Here is a 26,747-nt window from a genome sequence, read left to right as displayed (position 1 = left end):
AGTGAAAGCTCCTATAACATGATTACCTGTTTTCAACTAAATCTCCGTGAATGACTCTTCAACTATCCACAAAGTCATATATGATCACCTTCTAACTGAAAACATGATCTCACTGAAGGCTAAGATTATTTATTGTGGAAATGTAAGAATGACAGTGTCTAATCATTGGAAGTCAAAGAATGTAGCTTAAAAAAATTGTTGGAGAGGAGTATATCAGGAACCTTACCAAGAGGGACGAGAAGTACCAACTCAACAAATGTTGCCAAGGTTTTTTTTTTTCCTTAATGAACTAATCTTATTTTGCATGTGTGTGCCTGAGTGTATGTAAGTGAACCATGCATGTGCATGAGCCTGCAGACATCAGAAGAGGGCATCAGATGCTGTGGAACTGGACTTAAAGGTTGTTGGTAGCAGCCACGTGGGTACTAAAAACCAAACCTGGAACTTCTGAAAGTAATACATTTAGCTGATGAACAATCTATCCACATGTGCAATATGGACAGATTTTAATGAAAAAGATACTTCTTTGATATCACCTAACTTTTTGGACTTAAAGGCTCAACAAAGACCATATCCTAAAACATGTCATGCCTTCAGATTCACCATTTCTATAAACAGATGAGTATACATGTTGCTTTGTGAATTTTAATGAGCAATAATCTTACAATATTCTTAGGTAGTGTATTTTAATATTTTTCTGAAATTCCCAGTGAACCAGTCAGCGTTTTCCATCTTTTTTATATCAATGTTAATTAAACAATGAAATCAAGACTAACACATCTTGGGCTGTTTAAATATTGTTATCACTGTTCTAATAAAGGACTGAAGGAGCTGAAGGGGTTTGCAACCCCATAGTAAGAACAACAATATCAACTAACCAGACCTCCCAGAGCACCCAGGGACTAAACCACCAAAGAGTACACATGGAGAGACCCATGGCTCCAGCCACATATGTAGCAGAAGATGGCCTTATCTGGCATCAATGGGAAGAGAGGCCCTTGGTTCTGAGAAGGCTGGATATCCCAGTGTAGGGGAATGCCAGGGCAAGGAGGTGGAAGTGGGAGGTTGGGTGGAGGAGCACCCTCATAAAAGCAGGGGGAAGGAAGATGGGATAGGAGGTGTGCAGAGGAGAAACTGGTAAAGTAGATAATATTTTAATTATAAATAAATAAAATATCCAATAAAAAGAAAGAAAAAGATTATAGTATTGATGCACTCAAATACTACGAGTCTGAAGACCTTATAAGCCTTATCCAAAAAAGTCAGTAATAGAATGTTGTATATGGCACAATTTCATTTAGATTTTTTTCTGAACACTGTGCAAAATTCCATGGCAAAGAATAGGAGAGTGGTTACCAGATATTTTTAGGTCAAACAAAGTTGAATCTGTAAGGGAAAAATACTAAGAAATTGCTTGTGTGTCTTCTGGACATGACAGGACTGTTGCACTCATGAATTCTCAGCAGCTGGGGTTGACTGCATTTGATCAAGTGGTTCAACGTTCTAGCATGGAGTGACTGTCACTTATAATTGAGGTGGTTGTGGGAGTTAGCGTCAGTTCTCTTTAAAAGTACAGCTTCATGCAGGCCCCTTAATAGGAGCAGAGGCTGTCCCAGAATCTGTTGCCTGCCTCCCTGTTGATTCCATTCACCTAATTGGGCTGCATTGTCTCATCTCAGTGGGAGAGGATGTCCCTAGCACTACTGTAATTCCAGGTGTGGGGGATCAGGGATAGTGAGAGGTTAAGGAGGAAGAAACTGTGGGGAGGATCTGCCTGAGGTTGTACTGGGAGGAGAGGGGGGCTGATATTGGGATATGAAGTGAATAAATAAATAGCTGGGTTTTGTTGTTGTTGTTTTTAAGTACAGCTTCTAGTATCATAATCACATTTCAGTGAATGGCCCAACACTCATGAGTACATATGGGCATTACAAACTGGGGTCAATGAGACATTTAAGAGAAAACAGGAAAAATATGAACAGAGAGAGGACATCAGGTTGTGGAGGTGAGAGGGTAAGTGTAGGGATAGATCATGTTAGGAGGAGTTGGCCTTAAAGATGATTGAAATACCTCATCTGATCCTCTTAAAGAAATAATGAAACATTATTTAAAAAGATTTAATAAAATAATTGTTGTGATCTATAGAACATATTTATTATCTTAATCATAGTTACAAATGTATATAATGGGCTCTGATTCTATTATTTCTTATCACTTTTAAATAAATCTAATTGTAGTGAAGAAAATTATATCATTAGGAAAGACTAAAGAGGGAGTAATGGTGGGTGCATATAACCAAAATGTATTCATGCATAAAATGGTGTGGAAATACATTATTAGGTATAATTAAAGTATGATTACAAAGCCTTAAAGAAAGAAGGAAAGCAACGAGAGGATAAGCAATGCAGGACTCCACAGACAGTGTGAATTTATTCTACAGTTTATCAGACAGTATTCTCATTTAAAAATGAGTATTTTCAAATCAAATTGGGTTTTTTTGTTTTGTTTCGTTTACTTGTTTCTATGATAACTACACTGAGCATAACATCTTTCTCTACTTAGTATCTAATACACAAAGGTCTGACTTTAGCTTACATGAAGTGCGCTAAGCAATCTGTGCTTACAGAAGCAGGAGAGAACCAGCAACAGAGCTGCAATCGCTTCTTTAGCCAACAGCATCCTGTAAAAACCATCTGCTCTCAAACCAGCGAGGGCCACCATTCACATGCTGTGGAATTAACCAACTCATGGAAAATCAACAGCCTACTCTGATTGGTTTTCCTTTCAATTAAAACCATGGTATGGGCTTAACGTGATGTAAATACATTCTGTACTCCTAACATTTCTGTTGTTCTACTACATAAGTAGAAAAAATGAAAATATATAAAGAGAACAAATGATTGGTTCTTACCTGAGGACCTGGATCCCCACTCTCACCTTTGGCTCCAGCTGAACCAGGACCCCCCTGAGGACAGAAGCAAAACAGACAACCAATTAATGTTAAGTCACCAGTGCTCTTTAATTCACTCAAAATAAATAAACATTTTCTTAATCAGTTTGATACTTCTCATGTAATGAGCTACTTAAGTCCTGTGTCTAAAGTATAGAACTTCTAGAAAGTCAAGTGGATCCTGATATATGAACCATATATAAAGATCTATATTACACTTGCAAATGAACAGAAGTCAACATTGAAATCACCCTAAAATTTTCTTTTAAATTTTTACTGTAACAAACATTGTCTGGTAAACAAGACCAGAGAAACCACTACATTGTGAGTTACTACTAGGGCAGTGAATTTAAACAGAGTCAGGTGTACACTGAGTTAATTCACACGGTAAAGGTTGTGCAAAACCAACTCTTTATGAACATATAATTCTCAGGTAGTGCATTTTCTAGTAGTAAACTGTTTTAGGATGGTGTTATTGGTGCCATTATTATTATTGTAAAATAATATCAAAGCATTTTCCTCAGATTGTTTTGATTTTTCTATAAAAATAAATCATTACAATAAATATAGCTTACAAATGTTTATATAATTTAAAAAGTACAATGATGCCAAGTAGATTAACTGCAAGGGAAAATTAATTACTTTAGAAAGGAGTTATGGTTTGGAGGTAGAGGCAGATTTCTGAGTTCGAGAGGCCAGCCTGGTCTACAAACTGAGTTCCAGGACAGCCAGGGCTACACAGAGAAACCTTGTCTCAAAAAAAAAAAAAAAAAAAGGAGTTATGGAATATGCATCCATACTATCAAAAAGTTTATAATATTACGTTAAAATGGTTGTAATAGATTACTTAGTGTGTTTACAGGTATTCTGGGTTTTTTTTTTAATCAGTATACCTTCCATTAAACTAAGTTGCAGCAACAATAACAAAAACCAAAAAACAAAATCAAAACTTGATAAATCAGAAAGAAGCTTTCTCGCGCCTCCTTGTGGCAACAAAATAAAATAACTCCTACTCTGTCTCGCAAGAAAGACGAGAAGTCAATGTTGAACGTAATTGTAAATTTTCAAAACTATGATGATTACCTCCAAGCTTCTAATAAATAACTTTTGCAACTAATTACCTATAATAAAGTGAGGGCAATGAATTAAATTAAATTATTAATCACGGAACTGAATACAATTATAGAGTGGTCGGATTGTTTTAGGTTTATTGGCTGGGTTTCATTGTACATATGCATCACTTGCTCTGTAGATTGTAGTTACATCCTTCTACATATAATCAAAATTATCACGTAATTGACGGGAAAGAAGATGTACAGGATATTATTTCTACCCTCTTTCTATCCTAAAATTTTGAAAAATATTTCTGTATTCCTCTCATGTGTGTATACTTTATTTGTATCACCAACATGTGAATAACATTTATTTCTTTTGTGACTTAATATATTTTTCTAGTAGTTTGAAAAGCACAGAAATAAGAACTTTTGATAATCTGTTCAGAATTGTACATAATTGAAGTCCTATTGACTTCAATTTTAGGTTTTGTTTCCCTGTTTTTTCCCTCAATCGTTTCTCATTTGTATATAGCAGGCAAACTGTGTTTTTATGAATTACTTTTGTATCGAGCTACTTGGCTGAAACTGTTGATCAACTGTAAGAGTTCCCTCTGATGGAAATTTTCTGAGTCATTTATGTGTACTATTTTATCATCTGTGGGCAAAGATACTTTACCTTCTTTCTTTCCAACTTACAGGAAGAGAACAATATGAATAAAATATCACTAAATTTAAAAATTGTTTTAAATGATGAAAATATAATAAGAAAGAAAACATTCGGTGGAGACACAAAAAGGGAAACTAATCAAAATAACTTGTATAAAAATTATTTTCAATAAAGTGAAATGTAAAAATTGCACAATAATTATCAAAGATTTCACAGGCAATTTAGTAAGAACTCAAGTATATAATTAACTTTCAAGAATTTAATGTAAAAATGCATTTTGATAATTAAATAGAATTCAAATAAATTATAATGATGGTTTAAGTAACAGTTATGTGACTTTATTACATTCGTTTAATTTTCCATTAATTTGATGATAGCCTCCCTAAAATCTTATGAAAATTAAACTAAAACTCTTTAAATGAGTCAGTATCAGTCATGAACAATTGGTTTACTAGCTTGAGAAATGGACAGAGTCTGGAAGATGATGTGGGAAAACATATCAATAGGAAACTTTTAACATATAGTTTATGTAACATACCACAGGACCTGGTCTTCCAGTAAGACCCATTGGGCCAGGAGGGCCTCTCAGAGCAATCTAGAAGATAAAAAGTCATCAAGTTTAGTAACTCTTTCCTAGTAGTATGTTGTAGCACCAATCATTTGGACATGATATCCTTGGGTAGTATATATAACTGAGGAAGGTATAATAGCAACTTGCTAGGAAAAGTTTAGTCAGTGGTGCACATAGCTAGAATGTTCTACTTACTGATCGGTCATGTCTCAAACTGTTGTACAGTCTTGTACAGTATACTGCCAAAATTTAATCAGATAAAAATAGATGTCAGGAAAAATAGATTATCTAATTATTTTATACTCAGAAGCATACTTCAAAAAATAGAACGTTCTTGGTCTTCATTGTGCAGGCATGATCTTGGGTAGAGATCTTTTATTAAGGTGAACAATTAAAGATAAATATTTTCTAGTAGTTTTTTAGGAAAAAATATGGTGATCATTGTGAGGCAGTACAAGGCAGAATTGGACACAATAGACCAATTGGATGATTTATCCTTAGACTCAGTAAGTATATGAAATTAGGTTATTTGAAAAGCTAGAATGCCGAGCAGAGCAAAAATACTTGATAGATGTTAAGTTAATTTAGTTTACTGTTTTAAATATTAATGAGTGAAAGATGAATGTGCATTTTAAAAATGACACTATGATGGAAAATATATAAAATCATAAAAAATAATGCTTGAAACAGAACCAGGAAGACCTCAGAAGTTCCACCAATAACTCACCACGAGTGTTTGGACAACATACTTCTTAATTCTTGAGATTAAGCTGAAAAACTGAAATTTAAAATCTCTCTATCTGTCTTTTAAACAAGTTAACATGACAAATCATATGAACTGACTGTAAAGACATCATTACACTGTAGATTAGTGACTCTCTCATCCTTCAATTTATGAGCTTTCTTTTAGCAGTGGAAGGTGATTATCAGCGGCTCCCAACTGGACAATGTGTGGAGAATGAGGGACTACAGAATGTTCAGCTGCAAATGAGTCACCCATAGCACAGGCCTTCATACTCAGGGATCAAGGTAGAAGAGACAGAAAGATACTAAGACCCAGATAGACATTAGACTATGATGAGACAATATACTCTGGATGCAACTGGACAGTTGTACATATGAACTGAGAGATGCTATCACAGTGTGCTCAAAACCTACACAAGATCAAGCCACGCGAAATCGATTCATGGGGTTGGAAGGATATCAGGAATTCCCACTGTCAAGTTTTGTCAGGGAAGTGGCCTACCTGACTGACCCAGGCTCAGGCAGGTGGTCCTATCATTCCTTCTAAGGCTCTGCCCCACAGTTACCTGGCAACAGCCAGGTAATACCTGGCTTTTCTATGAAAAGGGCTAATCACACCCTCCTCACTCTTACTCTCTTACTTTCTTACTTTCCTACTCTCTTCCCCTCTTATTCACTTCCCTCTCCAGCTCTTCTCTCCCCATTCCTCTCCACCCTCTCTCTTCATTTGTTCATGGCTGGCTTCTTCTCTTCCTCTTCCTCTTCCTCTTCCTCTTCCTCTTCCTCTTCCTCTTCCTCTTCCTCTTCCTCCTCCTCCTCCTCCTCNTCTCTCTCTCTCTCTCTCTCTCTCTCTCTCTCTCTCTCTCTCTCTCTCTCTCTCTCTCTCTTTTTCTCTCCCCTCCATTCTCAAATCCCCAAGAGGGAAGGGATGCCTCAGAATGGGCCCACAGAGGCATCCCCTCCTTTGCACCATAACTGTCAAACATATCCCTGGCTTCCTTTTCTTTTATAAAACACAATTCTATACCCATGCATGCACTAGCAGCAATAAATGAACTCAGCGGGTTAAATGAATGAATGAATAAATAAATAAATAAATAAGCAAGCAAACAAACAAACAAACAAATAAATAAAAATAAAACCAAACCTACAACAACAAAAAAGAAAAAACATGAAAATAAAAAGAAAATGGTAATGGAGCTAGATGAAGAATTTGAAGGAAGGGAACTGGGGAATGACCCGATCAAAAGACCTTTAAAATATGCTTTAGGGAAATGATTGATCAGTAAGCAATAGAAAGAGGAGAAACCAAACAAGGAATTCTACAGTCTCAAAATGTGCTAACTTCAACTAATTCAAAACAATGAAATTTCTAAGAAAATTATAGAGATAATTAGTTACTATAAGTAAATTTAGTTACAATATGCTTTGATATAATGAGCACATATTCTCATTATCATTCAATATCACACAATCAAATAATCATTTTTCAGATGAATAATTTTTTCATAATAAGTAAATATTGAAAATAAATTAATACTTTCATTTACATATTCAGTATTTTACAGATACATAAATGATGATCATGAATAAAAAGTTATCTTAGACATGATACAGTACAGTTATAATAATGGTACTAATCCTAAGCCCTACCTACTTTTTTTCTTAATGACTATAAAGTTATGAACAAAAGCATTATATGAATTCTGATTCCTGCCTTGTTTATTGTCTGTAATTATTTGGTTTATGAATTAGGGGAACATACTCCTTTCATTGTGTGTTTTCACAATTACTGCCATAATTATAGGTTCACAAGTTAGCAGAAAAAAGTCAGGATGTGAAAGATAAGGAATCCTAGATATAATCTCTTAATATTCTGTTAAAAATGGGAGCTTTGTATGCCATGGTGGGATAATGTCAGCATTTCATGTGGCAATTCAAGGGTCATTCATTTAATATTAAATTAGTAACTATTATTACTGCAAAGATAAATACTCGTTTAGAGTCTTTCCATGTAAAATCTATGTAATGCATAGAAACACTCTTCAATGGACCTACACACTGCTGTCTGGTACAGAATCAGGTCGTGTGAACATGACTTCATGTTTTCTTACCCGAGCCTGCTGAATAATCGCCTGAGCTTGGGCTTCCTGCGCAGAGATTGTTGGTCCTTTGGAGCCGTCACCCCCATAGCGGAACTAAGAAAAGATAATATGAGCACAAACAGACCTTTGACAGATTTATGAGATTAGGTCCTTTAATCATCAGATTAAAAATTGAATTAAAGATTGGTATTTACAAAAGTTCAAAGTCACGACACAATGAGCTTTCTGTTTGAGAGAGCAATTCTGCCTCAGTCTCATAAGACGGTGCTTGCTGCACAGTCCCCTTTATCAATTTTAAAGCAACTGTAAATATATTTTTTCATTTCAAATTTTATTACTGATACACTTTAAAAAAAAAAGTCATGCCTCTTTTAATCTGGAGAAATGCTTCCCACTCTGACAAGTCATTCACAGGTATTGCAAGTATATTAGATTGAGCAAAAGCTACATAGGTAGCTCTGCTCTGGTAACCAAAACCTTTGGAATCTCCGAGACCATAAGGAAATATGTGAGGCTATGCCGGGGCCTGGCAAACACAGAAGTGGATGCTCACAGTCAGCTATTGGATGGATCACAGGGCCCCCAGTGGAGGAGCTAGAGAAAGTACCCAAGGAGCTGAAGGGGTCTGCAACCCTATAGGTGGAACAACAATATGAACTAACCAGTTCCCCCGGAGCTTGTGTCTCTAGCTGCATATGTATCAGAAGATGGCCTAGTCGGCCATCATTGGGAAGAGAGGCCCCTTGGTCTTGCAAACTTTATATGCCTCAGTACAGGGGAACGCCAGGGCCAAGAAGTGGGAGTGGGTGGGTAGGGGAGTGGGGGGGGGGGNGGGNGGGGGGGAATTTTAGGATAACTTTGGAAATGTAAATGAAAAAATACCTAATTTAAAAAATAAATTATAAACAAAACAAAACAAAACAAAACAAAAAACTAGTTTAGGGCAAAGAATGCTATTTACCAGAGTTCTATTCAATGAACTGCCCCATATTCAAGTTCTGCTTGATTTCCTTCATTCCTTCCCTTCCAAACTGTTTCTACTCAATGATTCAATTACAGTATTGTTTGGTTACATAATGAAAGGTAACAAATTTGTCTGTATAAAACATTTCTTAAAACCTACTGGTAACATCAGCATGGTTCCAGGAGGTCCAGGTAAACCATCAGCCCCTGGTAAGCCAGGACGTCCTGGTGGGCCCTAGGAAAGGAAATACGATGAACAAGATCAATTAATACAATTTATAATATCAGTGAGCCTGTAATTGCTAAGAATATAAAATATAAAATTGCATACCATGAAACTATCCTATATATTCTGGAGGGGAAATCAGTATGAAGAAAAATTGAAAATTTAGTTTTCTACAGTTGAAAACAGGTTTAATTTCACAAAATTGGGTTAAGTATTACTAGATAGATATTTATGTAATATCTATTTAACATATAAATAGATATTTAAAGTGTATCTTCTGCCTATGTTAAACTATCAAAAAATAGTCACTTTATTAGTATAATTACTAAAGTTAATACAATAAACATATTAAGGTATCCATTAATAAAACTGTCTTAAATTTGTGCTTAATGATATACTGAATGTGTGTATGCATGCATGCATGCACATATATGTAGAAATTTGCATATGTTTACAACATAGATATATATGATTATAGAGTATCAAATTTATACACACACCTGCATAAACAAGTTTGAATGGATGATACATATATATGAGTTTTCAGTAAAAGGAATCTGACTTTTGCCAAGTCAAATCTTATTTAGTAAAAATAAATAAATATCAAATTCTAAAAGTTAATAACTATATATATATATATACATTAGATAGGTAGATAGATAGATAGATAGATAGATAGATAGATAGATAGATAGATAGATAGATACAACTCAAACTACCAACGACAGTGTTTTTAAAACTAAAATGATGTGAAAGGCTGTGGGAGATACATCATTGGGAAAGCGCTTGCCATGAAAGCATAAGGATTTGAGCTCAAATATCCAGCTCAGACACTAATCCTTGGACTGACAATGTCAGTGATGACTTGTAATTCTAGGTCTCAGGAGGAGGCAAAGACAGAGAATCTCTTGGGCAACTTGGCTAAGCAGGCTCTTGGTTCAACTAGAAACCCTAGTTCAAAATGTAAGATGCTGTGAGATTAATAAATACAACTGACATCAAAACCTGTCTACCAGCATACTTACTGACACGTGTCTGCACACACCACACACACACATACACACACACACACACACACACACATGTGCACACACACACAGGCAGAAGCAAACACATATTCCCACACACATGTGAACACAGATATGTGCACCCATATGCATTAATTAAAAAAGCAAACAAACATTTCCATCAAACTCGATGTCTGAAATTATGCAGATGCGGTTAGGAAAATGGAGTACATCAAGATCATACTTCTTGTGTTCATATTTGAAAGCTGAGTCTACTGTAATTGCCCATGTGCATAGGAGACTTGACAACAATACTGACTCACTAATCATGCTGATAAAATCTTTATCCCCGCTAAAACATGTCTGAAAAGTTAAGTAAAATGTCACACAATCCTAAATTTGTAGAACTCTCATCCCACTCTCCCAACCGAAAAAAGGCACCATGTTAATTTGAGGAAAACATTAATTTTAAGGCCATATGCTGCACAGTTGCCATGTGACATCCCCACCTTTCACTTACCCTATCCCCAGGATCGCCGGGAAGCCCAGAAGGGCCTTGTAGCCCTGGAGGACCCATAAGACCCTGCGGAGAAAGAAAATATGATCTGAAACAACTTCCTGTCTCATCAGTATTCAAGCAAAGGCAGGCCTCTCACACTCAACGTGCGCCTCATTTATATTTTATAAATATACCCTTAACTCCGAAACAACTGCTCTATTTAACTTCCTGTGAAAAGACAACTTATGGGAAACAGTTCTGCATTCAGCACAACTGTTTCTCTATGAGTCTGTGTTCAGCATGGAGGCAGACGCCAAGGGAAAACAGGAAGGAAAGCAGCATGCCAATGAAAAGTGGTTGTGGTGGAGGCTGGTCCCAGGTTCCTCCTGAAGAAATGGCTATTCATAAGACTCGACCTCAAAAATGTGGTAGTAAAGTTGAACAAGTAATCACATAGCTTGCCAGCATTTTAACATTTTTGTTTTTGTAACTACTTAAAAGCATTGATGCCATATATTTTTTATAACAAAAATTTCCTATCTCACACAGGCATACATATATGCACAAATATAATATATAAAGAGAGAGGAAAATATTCAAAATTTACTTTAAGGCCTATCAATAGAGTCATTCTTACAAAAAAAAATAATAATAATAAAGAGTTTGAGTCTAACAGCTCCTAAGCTTGACGGATTTCTTCTATAAATCAAATAAGACTAAAATACAAACATTTCAAGTATATGGCAGAAAAAAATCATTTACATACCGCTGGTCCTGCTGGCCCAGGTGGTCCTTCAACAAGCATCCCCTATAACAAAAAATAGCCGTGTAGCTTTTAGTCTTTCGACTAACTATAATAGTTTTAAAGCAAATTCCAAATTCATATGATATAAAACAATTAAAATGTGGTTTTATGGGAAGATAAAATAATTTGAAATAATAGAAGACATAACCTTTGCTATTAGTGAATGTATGAACTAATTGAAAGTAAAATAAATGCTCAGACAAATAATATTAAGGAGAAAGAATATGCTCAGTGCTTCTGCGGAGAGTATAACAGAGATGCCTTATTAAGCTCTTCCCTAGAACTTAATTACTTAATTTATAACAAAAAACAATCGATCAAACAAAAATACAGGGTCATGATAAATATTTGCTATATTAATGGATGAATTGATGAATGAACTAAGGAAAGGAAATACCTAAACACTTTAATTCCAGATAAATTATATTTATTTGTGTTTACTGAAGGAAATACATGTGTCTGAAGTGAACCATTAAACCAACCTATAGCTCCAATAAACTGCTTTCCCCATGTAGCTGGTCAATGAAAACTGTGCTTTTTTTTAATTGCTTCTTGAAAATATATACCTCTTAACAATACCTTCAGAGTTCATAGCATTGATACAATTATAGTTTCAGATAATCATGCAAGTAAACAAAATGAAATTTTAGAGAATATTCTTGTCTTAAAGTTTCACACAAAAATGCCATACATACGGACCACAGTCACTACTCCTTCTCCCTAACACTCTTGTCTGTTGTGATCTACTCAATTCTCTCTCTCTCAACTCCTTATCTATTCATTTTATTTTGTTATTGTATAATATACTTTGAATAACATTTCTAATATGGTAATTATCAGTAAATAAATATCAGTAAAATCACAGACTTGAACTAAAGCCATTATATCTCAACCACCAAACATTTGAAATCACAGAATAAAACATGTAAATTCATATTTTTAAACAAAAAATTGGACCAGAAAAAAATTCCAGCCACTTTCAAAATTCCAAATTCCATAAATATGTGATAATTTTATTTTACTGAAATTTTGCTTTCCAGAAAAGGCATTACTACCCACCTGTTTTGGGGTAAATTATAAACATCAGAATTTTCATTGAAAATGTAGAGTCTTATATAATGACAAGGAAATGGCAATTCACAAATTAAATGATTGTAGCAATCTTTAAAACATATTCCAAAGCACTTACGGGTTCAACCACAGCCGGTTCCCCCTTCTGCCCTTTCTCTCCATATGCACCATGGCCATTTATCTATTGAGTGAAAGTTAAAAACAGGCTAAATATTTTTCAATAATAATTTAACCACCTAGATATATTTAAATAAACCTTTTAGGAAGTGTTCCTTTCATGAAAGAAACATTAAGAATTTCAATAAGGCCAGATAAGCAAGAGGACTATTGAAATACCAACAAACTGTTGCTTCCTTACATTTCAGTTACAGCAAGTTAAATGCATTTGTAGCCTCAAAACGGTCTCAAAATTAAAGAAATATTGCCAAATAAAATATAGAAAACAGTCTAAAATACAAAACGAGAGCTAGTAGTCAGAAAAGCAATGACAAGATTACTTAAATTTATCAATAATGAGAAAATTGGGGTACAATTTTATTTACAATAATTTAAAAGGAAGACTGCAGAGAAAGCCCAAGACACAACCTTTGTCAACTCCCACTTGAAGAAACCATCATGGCTCTCTAGGGTTTGGTCAGTAACCACAATGGACATAAGACCTCAGCTGCATTTTAAGCCTGAAAACACATCAGAATGAGCACAGAAACATTCCCAAGATAAGACATGCGCAGGGCACAGAGCGTAGTGCTGACTTACGCTTGTTTCTGTGAAATCAGTTTCTGCTGGGACACCTGGGCCAAATTCTTCATTAGGGGAGGTCGTAGTCCTTTCTTCATATTCTTTGTATTCATAAAAATCATATTCACCTAAATCTCCATCTACCAGCAGATCAGAATCCCTGCCGTCTACTCCTTTGTTTCCATACAGAATATCCTCGGAAATGTTTCTCTGGACATCATAATCCTCTCCGGTTAGATATTCTTCAGTAAAACCTTCTTCAACTTGATTTGGCTATTCATTTAAATTGTAGGGAATTGGAGAACAGGAAGTTTACTTTTAGCAAAGCAAGGTGAGCATCTGTAACTACAGCCTAATGGCATAAGATAGAAATGGAGCTCATTATTATTCAAGCAAGACAAGAGCCTAGAAAGAGGCTGTTGGTTCAGTATCACTGAAAGGAATATACTTGTACATACACTGATATGTACAAAGACATATTGCTTTCAAAGCACCTTTTGGCATCAACTGCAAATGTCCACAAGGATTCAACAAGTGTGTTTCTTCTCACTACAGAAAATTGGCTCGCCAATTAGGTGTTACTTTATCGCATAAGATCTGAACAAATAAAGTATGCATATTTTAATTTTATGGATATTTTATGAATGCTATTATTCATAAAATTTTATTATGGATATTTGCTTAGTTTTCAAATATTATTGGACAATAGAGCAAAATACAGCTGCTATAAAGATAAGCCTTATAATTTGATATTCAGTCTTGTCAGCTAAATATTAGTACCAGTATGTGGAAACTATTCTTTGTGGTGGCTATTCAAAGTGCCATGCACATAAGGAACGCCATTGTTAACATACCTTATGATTGCAATCAAGGTAAAATTGAATAACCTTCCTTGTTACCCTTTGAATTACATTTGAAAATTTGTTCTCACAGACAAACTGAGTATAAATAGTAGAGTAACATGGACTACATAGGCAGCATTATAGAAAATTAATTGAATGAGAATAATAGTTAAGTCATTGCTATGACATTACTGTATTGGGTATAAAAAAAGTCCACAATTATAAATTTTTAGTCTTAAATATGTAGCACATACTTCTGCAAGGAAGTTATACTTTGCCTATGATGTAATTTATGTTGCTTTTAACTGATGTAAACAGTTGAATGAATTTACATATGAAACTTAACATCTTGAGCTGTTGTAATTCTCATAAGAAAGAATTGAGACTGGGAAAAGATAAAATTTATTCACACCATAAATGCTTATAACTTTAAAGGATGTGATTGAATTATAGGTATATTTTATTGGAGCAGTTATAAGTTCCAAATAATTAAATAGTTTGCACTTACATAATACTAACTTACAGATGATAATAATATAAATAACGGGTATGAGTTATTTAACAGTATTATACCGAATTTCCTGTTGATCTGTTTCATGATCAAAATATATGTGAATTATGAAATTTACAAGGAACTTAACAGTCCTACTTATATTGGAATACTTACATGGAAAATAATTGAATATTTAAACCAGATTATTTTAATCATAATTAACATCCTAAAGAATTTTAAAATGTAAATGCTTGTTGTCATTAAAATGAGTGTTCCCATTAATAAGATGGGAACTGTATCAGGTGGTGATACAATTATCAAGGCAGAGGATTCTTGCCCAGGGAGAATCAAGCTGTGAATACTCTTTGTAACAAGTTTAAAAAAAGCTTGCTCAGCAGTAGGAGCAATTAAGAAATGATAGCAGCCAATTCCCTTTGAAAAGTATGGAATTTGCATGAAGCAGTGTCATGCAAATTCTGAACTGACATTAACTGTAACTGCAGGTATTTTGTAATTATGAACCAAGACTTCTGTTTCTCTATCAGTGGCAACTAAAAGGAACCAGTGACTGAGATGCTTTTTCCAAGGAAATCTACCAAAACATGTTACACATTTTGAAAGCCACAGGGAGATTACTGCTGGATTACCTCATTCGATCCTGATACCCGCCTAGGAGTCTCAGTCTGGTAAGGTTCCATTGTTCCATAGTTGTAGTCTTGAAAATCATCCACAATATTTGCCTGATGATAAATTCAGAAGAACAAGGGTTAGAAAATCTGTAATGTAATCTCAAGTGAGTAAAAATCATGATTTAATTGCATTAGCGTGTTAGCCAAATTGGAATTGATCTAATTGGGTTAAGTCTAAGACTCATCAGAGATCTTCCATCTCATCTAGGACAGATCTTGATTGCTTTTTCTCGCTACCTGGACCCCTAGTTTGGCTTTGGCTGTGGCTGGATTACGTTTCTTCTTCTTGGATGCAAATTTTTCAGATTTGGGGGATGTGAACTTTTTAGTTTTTTTCTTTGAGTTAGTGGTCAATGTCCTCTTCTTCTTTGTGTAATTGGATTTCTTTTTCTGTAAAATGTCATGAAAGATGGAATGGAAAACATGTAGTGAGAAAGAAAATAAAGCGTATGGATAAAAGGAAGGAAATGAAAACGCAAAAATGGTCAGCTCTCCTCAAGGTGTCTCTGCCAAATATAACATGGTGTTAATTCACAGAAGCGAGTGATAGGTATTCGGTAAGTCTGAAGGACGATGAAGAGTGGACAACCACACACAACAGACAGCTCTTGGTTTTACCTCTGTTTGTGCTACTGTTTCTTCAGCGAAAGTAGGCATCTCTGTTACACTCTCAGCCTCTTTATAGTCTGTCTCCCCATATTCATAGTCATACTCGATTATATCCTCAGGTGCATACTATGTTGCAAAGGAACAAATATTGGGCAAGTGGGTTAGTTGCAAGTAAAATTACTAACAGAGTGGAAATCATCTGCTTAACCTTTACGCAATGTAAATGTTAAGAGAGATCCTACATGAAGCAGGAATATTCTATTGTATACAGAAGCTAATAACATCAGAGTCATCAAGCAAGCTTTCTAAGAAGTGAACAAGTGATTACAGCTGTAAGAAAAATAAAAGTTTGAATAATGAGTCAAACTTTTATTAAACCTTGAATATTAATTCAAAATTAGGATTTGTGTTTTGGAAATAGTTGTTAAATATGTTTTAATCTTCATATGTAAAAATCTTCTGTGAAATACCTTCCTATGAAAATATTAATTTTCCTGGGGCTTCAGCTTAATGGAAAAAGACTTAGCTAATGCATATCGGCATTGGCTTGAATCAGAAGCATAGAAAAAATAAAACTAACAAGTGTAGCATTTAAATTGGTGTGGTTTTTCAATACATAAAATAGTAAGAATGGTCTTATGAAAATATGAAAACATATTTACATCTGTAGGAGGAAGGGAGAAAATAAAAATAACATGAATAAATATGTCTATATTTGGAAAATACTAACTTAAAATGTATTCTTAATTCACTCATTTTCTCTGAAGGAAATCTAGGAAAAACTAAATTTGCATATCTGGTATTTAGTGACTTTCCTTCAAAATGAGTGAATGTTTCTAGATGATGTAGCCAATGGCAAATATAAAATATAAACACAAAAAATCCTTTAGTGGTTTTGTTTGTTTGTTTGTTTGTTTGTTTGTTGAGACAGGGTTTCTCTGTGTAGCCCTAGCTGTCCTGGAACTCACTCTGTAGACCAGTCTGGCCTTGACCTCAGAAATCCACCTATCTCTGCCTCCCAAATGCTGGGATCAAAGGTGTGCGCCATCGCTGCCCAACTCCTGTAGAGTTTTATGAGGGTCAAAATACCAATTTACTAAAATATATAGAGACTCTTTAGAACTTGGTAAAATATAAAGTTGTGAATAGACAACACATTAAATACTTTGGTAACTGCGTATGTTAAATAAAATATCTATATGTACTAGGAAAGTCTCTATATAAATGTATGCATATATACTTTATATATAGTCTTTCCATATATGTATGTATATATAGTCTCTCTCTCTCTCTCTCAATATATATATATATATATTACACCATTTGCCTAGTCTTTCCTAAACAAAGAATAAATAAATAAATAAAAACAAAAACCCCAACCAAACCAAAAAAAAAAAAAAAAAAAAAAAAAACCCCAACAAAAAAAAAAAAAAAAAAAAAAAAAAAAAAAGAAATCAAACAATCAAACAAAAACCCTATACTTTGTCCTATACTTTGGAGAACAATTTTTTTCACTAAAAACTTTTGAAAATATTCTGAAAATCAATATAAGGAAGAACAAGTTGTTCTAAATAAAGTGCTATAAAACCCTGGGAGCAGAAAATAAAATAGATTTTAGGTGGACTAGGGGCAGGTTGGATAGGTACAGGGGCATCAGGTATATGTGGGGAATGAGATGGAGTGAGAGATTGAGGGGAACAATGGCTTGAACTGGGACACGGAAACCTACTGCAGTGCGTGGTAGGGACATCCTTGTGGAGACAGGGGGCAGGAAGGAGGAATGGGATCTGGAACAGTCAGAGGGTAGTCCAGGAGGGGAATAAGATCTGGATATAGAATAAATAAATAAATAAATAAATAAATAAATAAATAAATAAATATTTAAAAATTAATAAAATAAAAAAGAAAATTTGGCTTCATGTTCATATATATATACATATGTATGTATATATATATATATATATATATAATATATATGGAGAGAGAGAGAAAGAAAGAGAGAGAGTCAGTTTTGGTTGTTATTTTGTAAAGGCTTTTTCTAGTGGTGGCTATGGAGCAGAAGAGAGGGAAGATGAGGTGAGGAAGCAAATGGAGTGCCAGGAGGAGAAACCATAATCAGGATGTGTTTATGAGGAAAGGCTCTATATTCAATAAAAGAAAAACAAATGAAAAATAGGTATGACGAAACAGACAAATTAGTCTCTACTCCATGATCACACCAGCAGAAATTTGGAACAGGTGAAGATGAATCTTCTGAAAATGAGAATCCTTGTTCATTACCCAAATGTTTAAAAAACAAAACAAAACAAAATGAAACAAACAGTGCCTTGATGAGACCTGACATTGACAAGGACTGACAACAGTAGCCAAGACATCCCTGGTAGGAAGTCAGGTTTCTCTTCTATTCTTTCATTGGTGATCTCCTTCCCTTGGCTTTTCCTTCCACTTTAGTCATTAAAAAATGAATGGCAAGTGGCTCTTCTTTATATGCATTAGACACTAGAAAAGTCTCATACAGAACTTTAATATCTCATTTATTACAAATTCAGAAGATAATTTAACATGTTACAAATAAGCCAGAGACATAATTTGAATATTACTTATAATGCTATATCAGATACATTAAATCCATTGATGTATGAAGTTGTTAGGATTGAACAAAAAAAATCTATCTAGAGCATACATCTCTCATTCCATGATAAGGGTGTAAGTGTAGCATGTATACACACCTGAATTTCAAGTGGATTAGATGTGTTACCAAAAGAAGAAAGGAGTTAGAAAACAATAGCTATTTGAGTAAGTTTGCCTATATAAGTTATTAATATGATATTAAGCAATGTATCTGACCAATGCTCCACGTCATACTTTTATGTTTATACTTGAGAAGATAGCATTGCTTTCTTGTTTTTAGTCAAACTACCTGAAGATTCACTAAAAAAATACAAATTCAGTATATGAAGAAACATATAATGGCTATCATCTAAATTGATTAGAAAATTTGCTTGTTCATTTTAAAATTTTTTAATACTAATATAAAATGTTTATTGTTTTCAACTAGCAATGTAGTTAGAGTCAATTCTTCCTGAATAACTAAAAATAAAACCTTTTATTATGATTCACTAGTTTAAAAGCCAATAACAGCTTTTAACCATACTCTACAGAATACCGTCTTCTCTTCTTCCACCAAGTAAAGGCTTATATTTGCTATAGGAAAGAGATTTTATTTTTCTTATAAAAGTGGCAAATGCAAAATAAATATCATTTGTTTTCAACACAGAACTAGTGACATACATTTGATCTGTCAGCTATAGAAACCTACACTTAACCCGATATTTTTTCTCCATAGAAACCATTACAGAAAAAAGAACTTCAAAACTCAACAAATAATACATCCAAGCTGTTTCTCTTAGTTCTTTCATACTGCCTTACTAAGACCTTTACCCTGTTTCAAAAAATGATACTACTGTTAAATTGTGGGGCAATTTAGTACTAGTAGATTAGGGCAACAGAATTCAATGGGATACATACACCATAAGCTAACATAATGTCAAAACTTGTAATTTTGAATTTTAAAAACCAACATGAATTTGTATCAATTATAATAATGGAACAGATTAAAAGTCCATTTATTCTAAGTAGTGGAAACTCAATGGTAGTAATAGTCTATTTAAAAAGAACATATAGACTTGTTTTTGAAATGGAATTTTGTTCTCAAATTTCAAACACATCTTTACAATTTGAAACTCTTACTTTTAAGAAAATAAATATCAAAATATAGTTTTGTCAGAAAATAACACACCTATTGGTATCCATTGCCAAATGTTCAGCCCTGAACATGTATCCATGAAGTAACATTATAAGGAGCAACCAGGTTGTATATGTGTATGAAAGAGAGTGAGGAGCATACACAGGAGGGCTTTTAAGGAGAGAAGAGAAGGCAAGAAATGATGTAATTGGATAACCTCAAAATTCTTTACATTATAATTAAAACAAAAACATCATTTATTACAAATTAAATCACAAACTATTTCCTGTTTAAATTGTTTACTTTCCTATGAGAAAATAGGAAACTGAAAATTGTAAATTTTTCAAAATTGAAACTGAAGAAACTCTCTATTACATAAGAGCCTAAAATCTTTAAAAATCAATTTCAATACATTTTTTTTTCTCTTCAGTAAGAACTGTCCAAAACTGAGAAACAGCTACTACACCAAAAGGCCTACTCTCCCCAAATGCAAGGGGTTTTAAAGCAAAAACTAGAAATACAGCTTTGAGAAATCAACCCTGAAAAAGAGGAAAAATATACTAAATTACCTTTGAGCAAACTCTTCCTAAAGACTCTTAATGGAAAGTATCATTTAACTAAAACTGAGTAACTATGCCAAAAAGGGAGGCAAAGCCAAACACGAGCACCTCGAGGCCTCCTGTGCCTTGCGTCCTCCTCACCTCATCAATGTGCGGCTCCTGAGCCTGGGCGGCCTTGGATGTTAAGTCACAATCTGGACTATAATGGTCACAGTAGTCGTATGCTGCCTTGGGGTCTCCCGTGATCAGGAACTGCTGAATATCACCCTGCAAAGAGTCAGGCACGGAAAAAGTCAGCATCTAAAAATACAGATGTCTGCAGACTGCTTGTAAGGTCAAATGGCCTACATCTGTATGTGTACAGAAGAGAAAGAAGTAAACACATATCATTATCAAGATGAGTCTTCTAGGACTGGGAGAGAAAGTCATAATCAATTACACGGCTCTGACTTACTTTCTGGTATAGAAAATATCCTATATATTAATCAACCTATTCAGTTTTACATAATTCAGATTTGAATATGAATACTCAAAGAAAAATGTAATACATGCAAAGAATATGTACTTCCATGGCAAAAACCCAGCAGATTAGTTTACACTGAAATGCTATTATTAGGGAAATCTGCAAGGGAATATCTCAGTAGAATCATATTCAGAAGAAGAAAATAATGCTTACAAAGATGAACAAGAAAGAAATACAGCAAAAATAAACACAATATTTATAAATACAAAAGCACGAACTTGCTACGTTGTTGAAAAAATATCTTAGCAAACATTTAAAACCATTTATATGGAATTTGTATATATTCATATACAAATTTCATATAAATTTTATAGATACAAATTTTAGAGACAAATTTTATAGATATTTAACAAGATTATCTTAAAGTTTTAATTTCATGAATTTCAGAAACAACACAATAGAGAAACACATATTTAATTCATCAAGAAAATACAGTAGAATTATTCTGTGTATCACCTCTCTAGTAATCTTAGAAATATAACTATGGCCATAAATCATTTATCCTGTCAAAACCCTGTCAACTTGAAGACTGAAGTCCTTTTATATTTGAGAACTTGATTTGACTGTACATCCTGAGTCAAATTTGAATCATTTCAAAATTATTCCATCTTTGCTGAAATTTAGAATTACTTAGAGCTAGGTGAAATCATGAACATTAAATATAAAAGTCTTGAAAATCAAGAACTAGGAAAGAATTGATAACATAATTATAACACAATACTCATTTATCCATGAATATGTTTATTGAGGCAGTATTGCATACAAAATACTGAATACAGCATTAGAGACACTGAGGGATAATTGTGAATGACTGGATCTTTAATCATCTAGAAGATGAAACTCTGAGAACATCTTCCAGAAAGTTTCTCATTTATTAAGTTGGGAAGGGTCACCATGAATGGGGATAGGACCATTCCCTGTTTGGGCTGTGAACAGAATAAAAGGATGAAGGCATGCTGACTACATCCCTTTATGCCTCCTCTCCCTGTGTATGAACAAAATAAACTAATACCTCAAGCTCCTGCTCCTGTGCCTTCCCACTCGTGGCTGACTGGAATGTGGAACTGGGAGCCGAGGTAATTTTTTTCCTTTAAGCCTTTCCTGCCAATTACTTGACCATAATAGTGACATTCTAATGAGCACAGACCAAAAACCATAAGCTCACAATATTTCAGTTTTTAACCATTTCTAAACATGCCATTTCCAAAATGACTAGGCTGATTGATATTTTCACTAGTAGTAACTGAGTGTTCTCCACATTCTCCTAACATTTGTTATTTTATGTCTTTTGAGAATATATTTTATTTATTTATTTATTTATTTATTTATTTATTTATTTATTTATTGTGCAAGGATTGTATGCATCTGGGAAACTCTTGGGAATTTTCAATCCCTGGGATTGAAATCAGGTCATGAAACTTGGCACCAACCACCTTTACCCAGTGAGCCAATCATGGATATAATAACAGCAATTTGTGTTCAGTAATTATGAGGACTTTTAAAATATTCTTAGTTACCTATGCGTTCTATTAATGAACCTGACTCCTTTTATATCAGAAATGTTATAATTTAACTCTTTTTAAAACTGTGTATGACATACACACACATAAATATATTCCACATGTGATATGTGAGGGAGATGTAAGGATGAATATAATAAAAGTATGTCCCATGAAATTCTCTAAAATTTGTATTATTTTTGAAAAACTATGTACTTAAAAAGGGACTCATATACAGCATCACAATTGTTGATTTAATGTCCTTGTTCTGAGAGATCAAGAAAATTTTCTGTTTGTTTTTGTATGACTGTGTGTTTGTGTGTGTGTTTCTTTGCCTATGTCATAATTTTCTAAGGATTTTGCTTATAGTTTTAAGTTCAATACCTTATATAAAAACTATGTATCAAGGCCTGATGGCTTTTGTGCAGTAATTGCTGGTGTTACTGCTTGCTTGTAGCTCCGTATTTTTTTTCTTGATTTTGGACACAGAAACGTCTGTTCCATTACATGATGATGAACAAAGATTTGACATTTCCAATGTTAAAAGGTTGGAACCTTCAAGTGTATCAGGAGGTTTTTTGTATATTAGAGCACATCTACAAATTTAAACTTTTCGGCTTGGTGAATAGGCTCACCAATACAAGAGATATGCAGAATTTTCTTAGGTCGTTCCTGAGCATATACACAGTTCCCTGTAACCAGAGAGATGCCAACCTCTGTATCTGTTACATGTATTCAAGTTATTTAGTAATTCCATGCTATTTTTAATTAATTAGTTGGTTCACTTAAAAATCCTTTGAAAATGTTATGTATGTATGTTTGTATATATGTATGTATCCCAATAGGAGAAAAAAAACAAATATAATTTTCAATGAAACATGAATACAGCAAGAACAGTTAATACCCATCTAAATATACTATCGACCTTTAACTGTTTCCAATTGAAACTTTTTACTTGCTTATATCATGAAGCAATATAGGAAATTGACCAAATAAATATTTTTCTGAGTGATTTTTCAATATTTTGTATACATATATACATACAGGTGAATTATGGCACTGATTTGTGGAGGCTCAAAAATGCATAGAAGAAACTAAATATATTGACAGGATTTCAAGAACCAAAACTCTTCAATCAAGCACACAATAGCTATAACTGGGTAGTCAGAGATGAAGACTTACCCAAAAGAGAATACTAAATGCATAGTTCTTTATTCTGGTGCCTCGTAAAATAATAATTGGGTATCAATGGGCACTAGAGAAATATCACCAGTGGTTTTAATTGGAACCTCTAGCGCCAAATTTTTCTGCCCAAACATCTGGGATAATGAGTCCATTTAACTGAATTAATATGAACAAATTGAGAGATCCCATTCCAGGGGTACAAATTATCAAGTTCTATATGTAATTGCTGAAACTAATTAAATACAGTATCTTATATATGAATTCTATTTTGTAAAATAGATTTTGAGAGGAATATTGTTTTTCTAAACACTTACTACTCTATTTATTGGACTTTACATCACTAATGGGGTGGTTGCTAATGTTTCCATTATAAATTCTTATTTCAGTATTTAATAGTTAGTCATAAAATATAATACTGGAAAATATTGGAAATTTCTGTAAAAATCCAATTTTCCCAGAAAGCATCACACACCGTTTTGTATTAACTATATGTTGTGTTGTGAGCAGTCTATAAATAATCCTGAGGATCATAACATGTGTAATGAGCTGTAAATATTATTTTTGATGCTATAACATTTTCCAGAGCTGGAAAGGGGTGAAATTACCAAGTAAACCTGGCAACTGTACTACAGTAGCAATGGAGGCATGAAAAAGACATCTTCATTCTCGAATGGTCTAAAAGCCAAGGTCGAGGTAGAAATCATGGAATTACCTTATGATCTACAGCTGTGTCAACTAGCTATACAATATAGTATTTTTACATAAAAATACTATGTAGGGACTTACCAGAGGAGAGCAAAATGATTGTAGGTGGGAAAAAAAAAAGCTTTGTGAACAAATCAAGGAATGGCACTATGCATTGCAGAAGGATGTCACCAGAAAGTTCATCACTACCAATTATATACACAATTGCGTAAGCTTATTCCAGACCAAAATTTAATGCACATTAACAAGCACTTACTAATTTGTTTGATCTCTCTCTCTGTCTCTCTCTCTGTGTCTCTGTCTCTGTCTCTGTCTCTCTCTGTCTCTCTCTCTCTCTTTCACTCACACACACACACCCACATACACATGTGGGCGCACATGCCTCATTTATTTAATAAATAAATAAATAAATGAATGAATAAAATATTTTTGTTTTGAAAGTTTTTCACAACATTTTATATAGTGATTTTTTAAAAACTGAGATTAATCACACAAACTCAGTCTAATGTATGTACATGTTAAGAGTCTGGTTTTGGTTCCAACTGGCCTGTTTGTGTGGGCCCAGCCAGTGTTTGGTTGTCTTCAACTTCAAGTCTGACCACTCACTGACTGTGACATAGCACATTGATCCTCACAGAATATACAATGAAAATGCAGGCTCAGCTAAGCTGTCGTAACAGTACATGGCTAGTTGCATGATGTGACCTGTAGATGGAACATTTGCTTTTGAAAAGAACTACAGGGATAGCAGCACACATTCAGATACAAGCAGATAACTACCTGAGCTACCAAACTGATGTTCCATTACAGCTGACATATGATAACCTCCTGAATGTCAAGCAGTAAGCATCTGTGCTTTCCATAAGGCTTTCTGTTGGCTCTAAGTCTTAGATTTAAGTTCTCATATTAAAACTTGGAAGTATCTTTCATTCTAAAATTTCATCCCCCTTTGTTAAAATCTTAAACAGAAGAAGCAATACAACCATTGACTGTGCATCTCAGAGATTTTTAAAAATTTCTGGAATTAAATAGTATATAAACTTTAAAAGGGTAAGGAATCACTCTGCAGCAATTTAGTTCTACAAAGTTATCTAGCATCTATATTTCTCATAGCGCACCTTTGACTCGATCGGCATGCAACTTATAGCAAGGTATCTCACTGTAAATGTACACTCCATAAAAATTTTATACAATATAACTATCACATAAAAGTTATCTAGTTGGGGAATCTCATGGAAGAGGTGAAGGAAGGATTCAAGAAGCAAGACAATTCAAGAACATCACATGAAAACCTATCAACTAATCTTGGGACATGGGGGTTTATAGAGACTGAACTACATAGCATGTATAGGATGAACCTAAGCCTCCTACACATATGTAACCGATGTACAACGTGGTCTTCATGTGAGTCTCCTAACAGCAGGAGCAATGGCTGCCTGTGACTCTGTTAATTGCCTTTGGATCCCTTTGTCCTACCTGGAGTGCTTTGTTTAACCTTAATAAAAGGGTAGACAAAGGAATAACTTAGTCCTACTGTAACTTGATATGTCAGCCCTGGTTGATGTCTTTGGGAGGCCTCCCCTTCTTTGGGGAAGAAGGGAAGGTGGAGGAGGGGAAGGGAGGGAAGAGGGTAGGACTCATAGGAGAGGAGGGAGAGGAGGGAGAGGAAGCTGCAATCGGTATGCATAGTTAATTATTTAATGAAAAAGAAACTTACAAAATCTTCAACCAAAAAGAAACTTTTCCTTTTATTAGACACTAGCACAATAGATAGTAGAAATATATTCTAATGAAAAATAATTATCTAATAATTTTAAATAAACTTATACAAAGATTATAACAGACAAGTACCCAGATTCTGAATTTGGGCTGTTTACAGACCAAAATTGAATCTATTCAACAATGAATGCCTCTGAAGGCTAAGTATCATGCTGATTGTAGGTACAGTGTGTAACAAATGAGGGAAAGGTAGTCATTGCTCTCACAAAACTTCTCCATCTTTCTCTTGATATTACTATGCACCAAAATAATTGGAGGAAATATATGTATTTATTACTACATATTTCTAACTATAAAGAAGATAGAAATATGAAAGAAAGGGGAAGAAACTTTTACATGGGGAAATCAAAAGAATTATGTAGCAGTATGCCACATAAACAAGATAATTATGGGGAGATGTTTTTCTTTTAATGTAATGATACATAGTGTCAAGAAGAGAAAAAGGAAAGAGGAGGAGGAGGTGGTGGTGAAGGAGACAGAGAAGGAGAAGAAGACGGAGAAGAAGGAGAAGGTTATTGTCTTCTGTCTCTCCAAACCATATTGTTAGTATTTCTTTCTCCTATCTTATTGCCAAAAGTATTTTCCTTAATCTATTTTTCACCAGACACTTACAGGCACATAAAATGGAAAATACCACCAAGGGCTGGAAAGGTAGAAATCCACCATACCCCTTCGCTTAACACAGGAGTCTCTCTTCTCTACCATTAAAGTCATGTT

At 34.1% G+C, this 26,747-nt stretch overlaps 1 protein-coding gene across 4 annotated transcripts in view; it reads right to left on the bottom strand.

Annotated features, from left to right (window-relative positions):
• The window catches only part of Col11a1 (collagen type XI alpha 1 chain), a 187,134-nt gene that overhangs the window by 107,271 nt on the left and 53,116 nt on the right, over positions 1-26,747 (bottom strand). Inside the window, exons 5-15 of one of the 4 annotated variants that reach the window (XM_021159058.1) lie at positions 20,481-20,606; positions 16,044-16,160; positions 15,384-15,476; positions 13,420-13,674; positions 12,782-12,844; positions 11,554-11,595; positions 10,809-10,871; positions 9,216-9,290; positions 8,102-8,185; positions 5,211-5,267; positions 2,912-2,965 (exon numbers count right to left, since the gene is read on the bottom strand). In XM_021159058.1, coding sequence (XP_021014717.1) covers positions 2,912-2,965; positions 5,211-5,267; positions 8,102-8,185; positions 9,216-9,290; positions 10,809-10,871; positions 11,554-11,595; positions 12,782-12,844; positions 13,420-13,674; positions 15,384-15,476; positions 16,044-16,160; positions 20,481-20,606 — 1,029 coding nt within the window. Of the gene's footprint in view, positions 1-2,911; positions 2,966-5,210; positions 5,268-8,101; positions 8,186-9,215; positions 9,291-10,808; positions 10,872-11,553; positions 11,596-12,781; positions 12,845-13,419; positions 13,675-15,383; positions 15,477-15,662; positions 15,816-16,043; positions 16,161-20,480; positions 20,607-26,747 lie in introns of all 4 variants that reach the window. The other 3 variants (XM_021159057.1, XM_021159059.1, XM_021159060.1) reach the window with 3 other exon arrangements.

The sequence above is a fragment of the Mus caroli genome, chromosome 3 (genome assembly GCF_900094665.2).
Source record: "Mus caroli chromosome 3, CAROLI_EIJ_v1.1, whole genome shotgun sequence".
Taxonomy (NCBI): Eukaryota; Metazoa; Chordata; class Mammalia; order Rodentia; family Muridae; genus Mus; species Mus caroli.
This window is presented reverse-complemented; position numbering and strand designations above follow the sequence as displayed.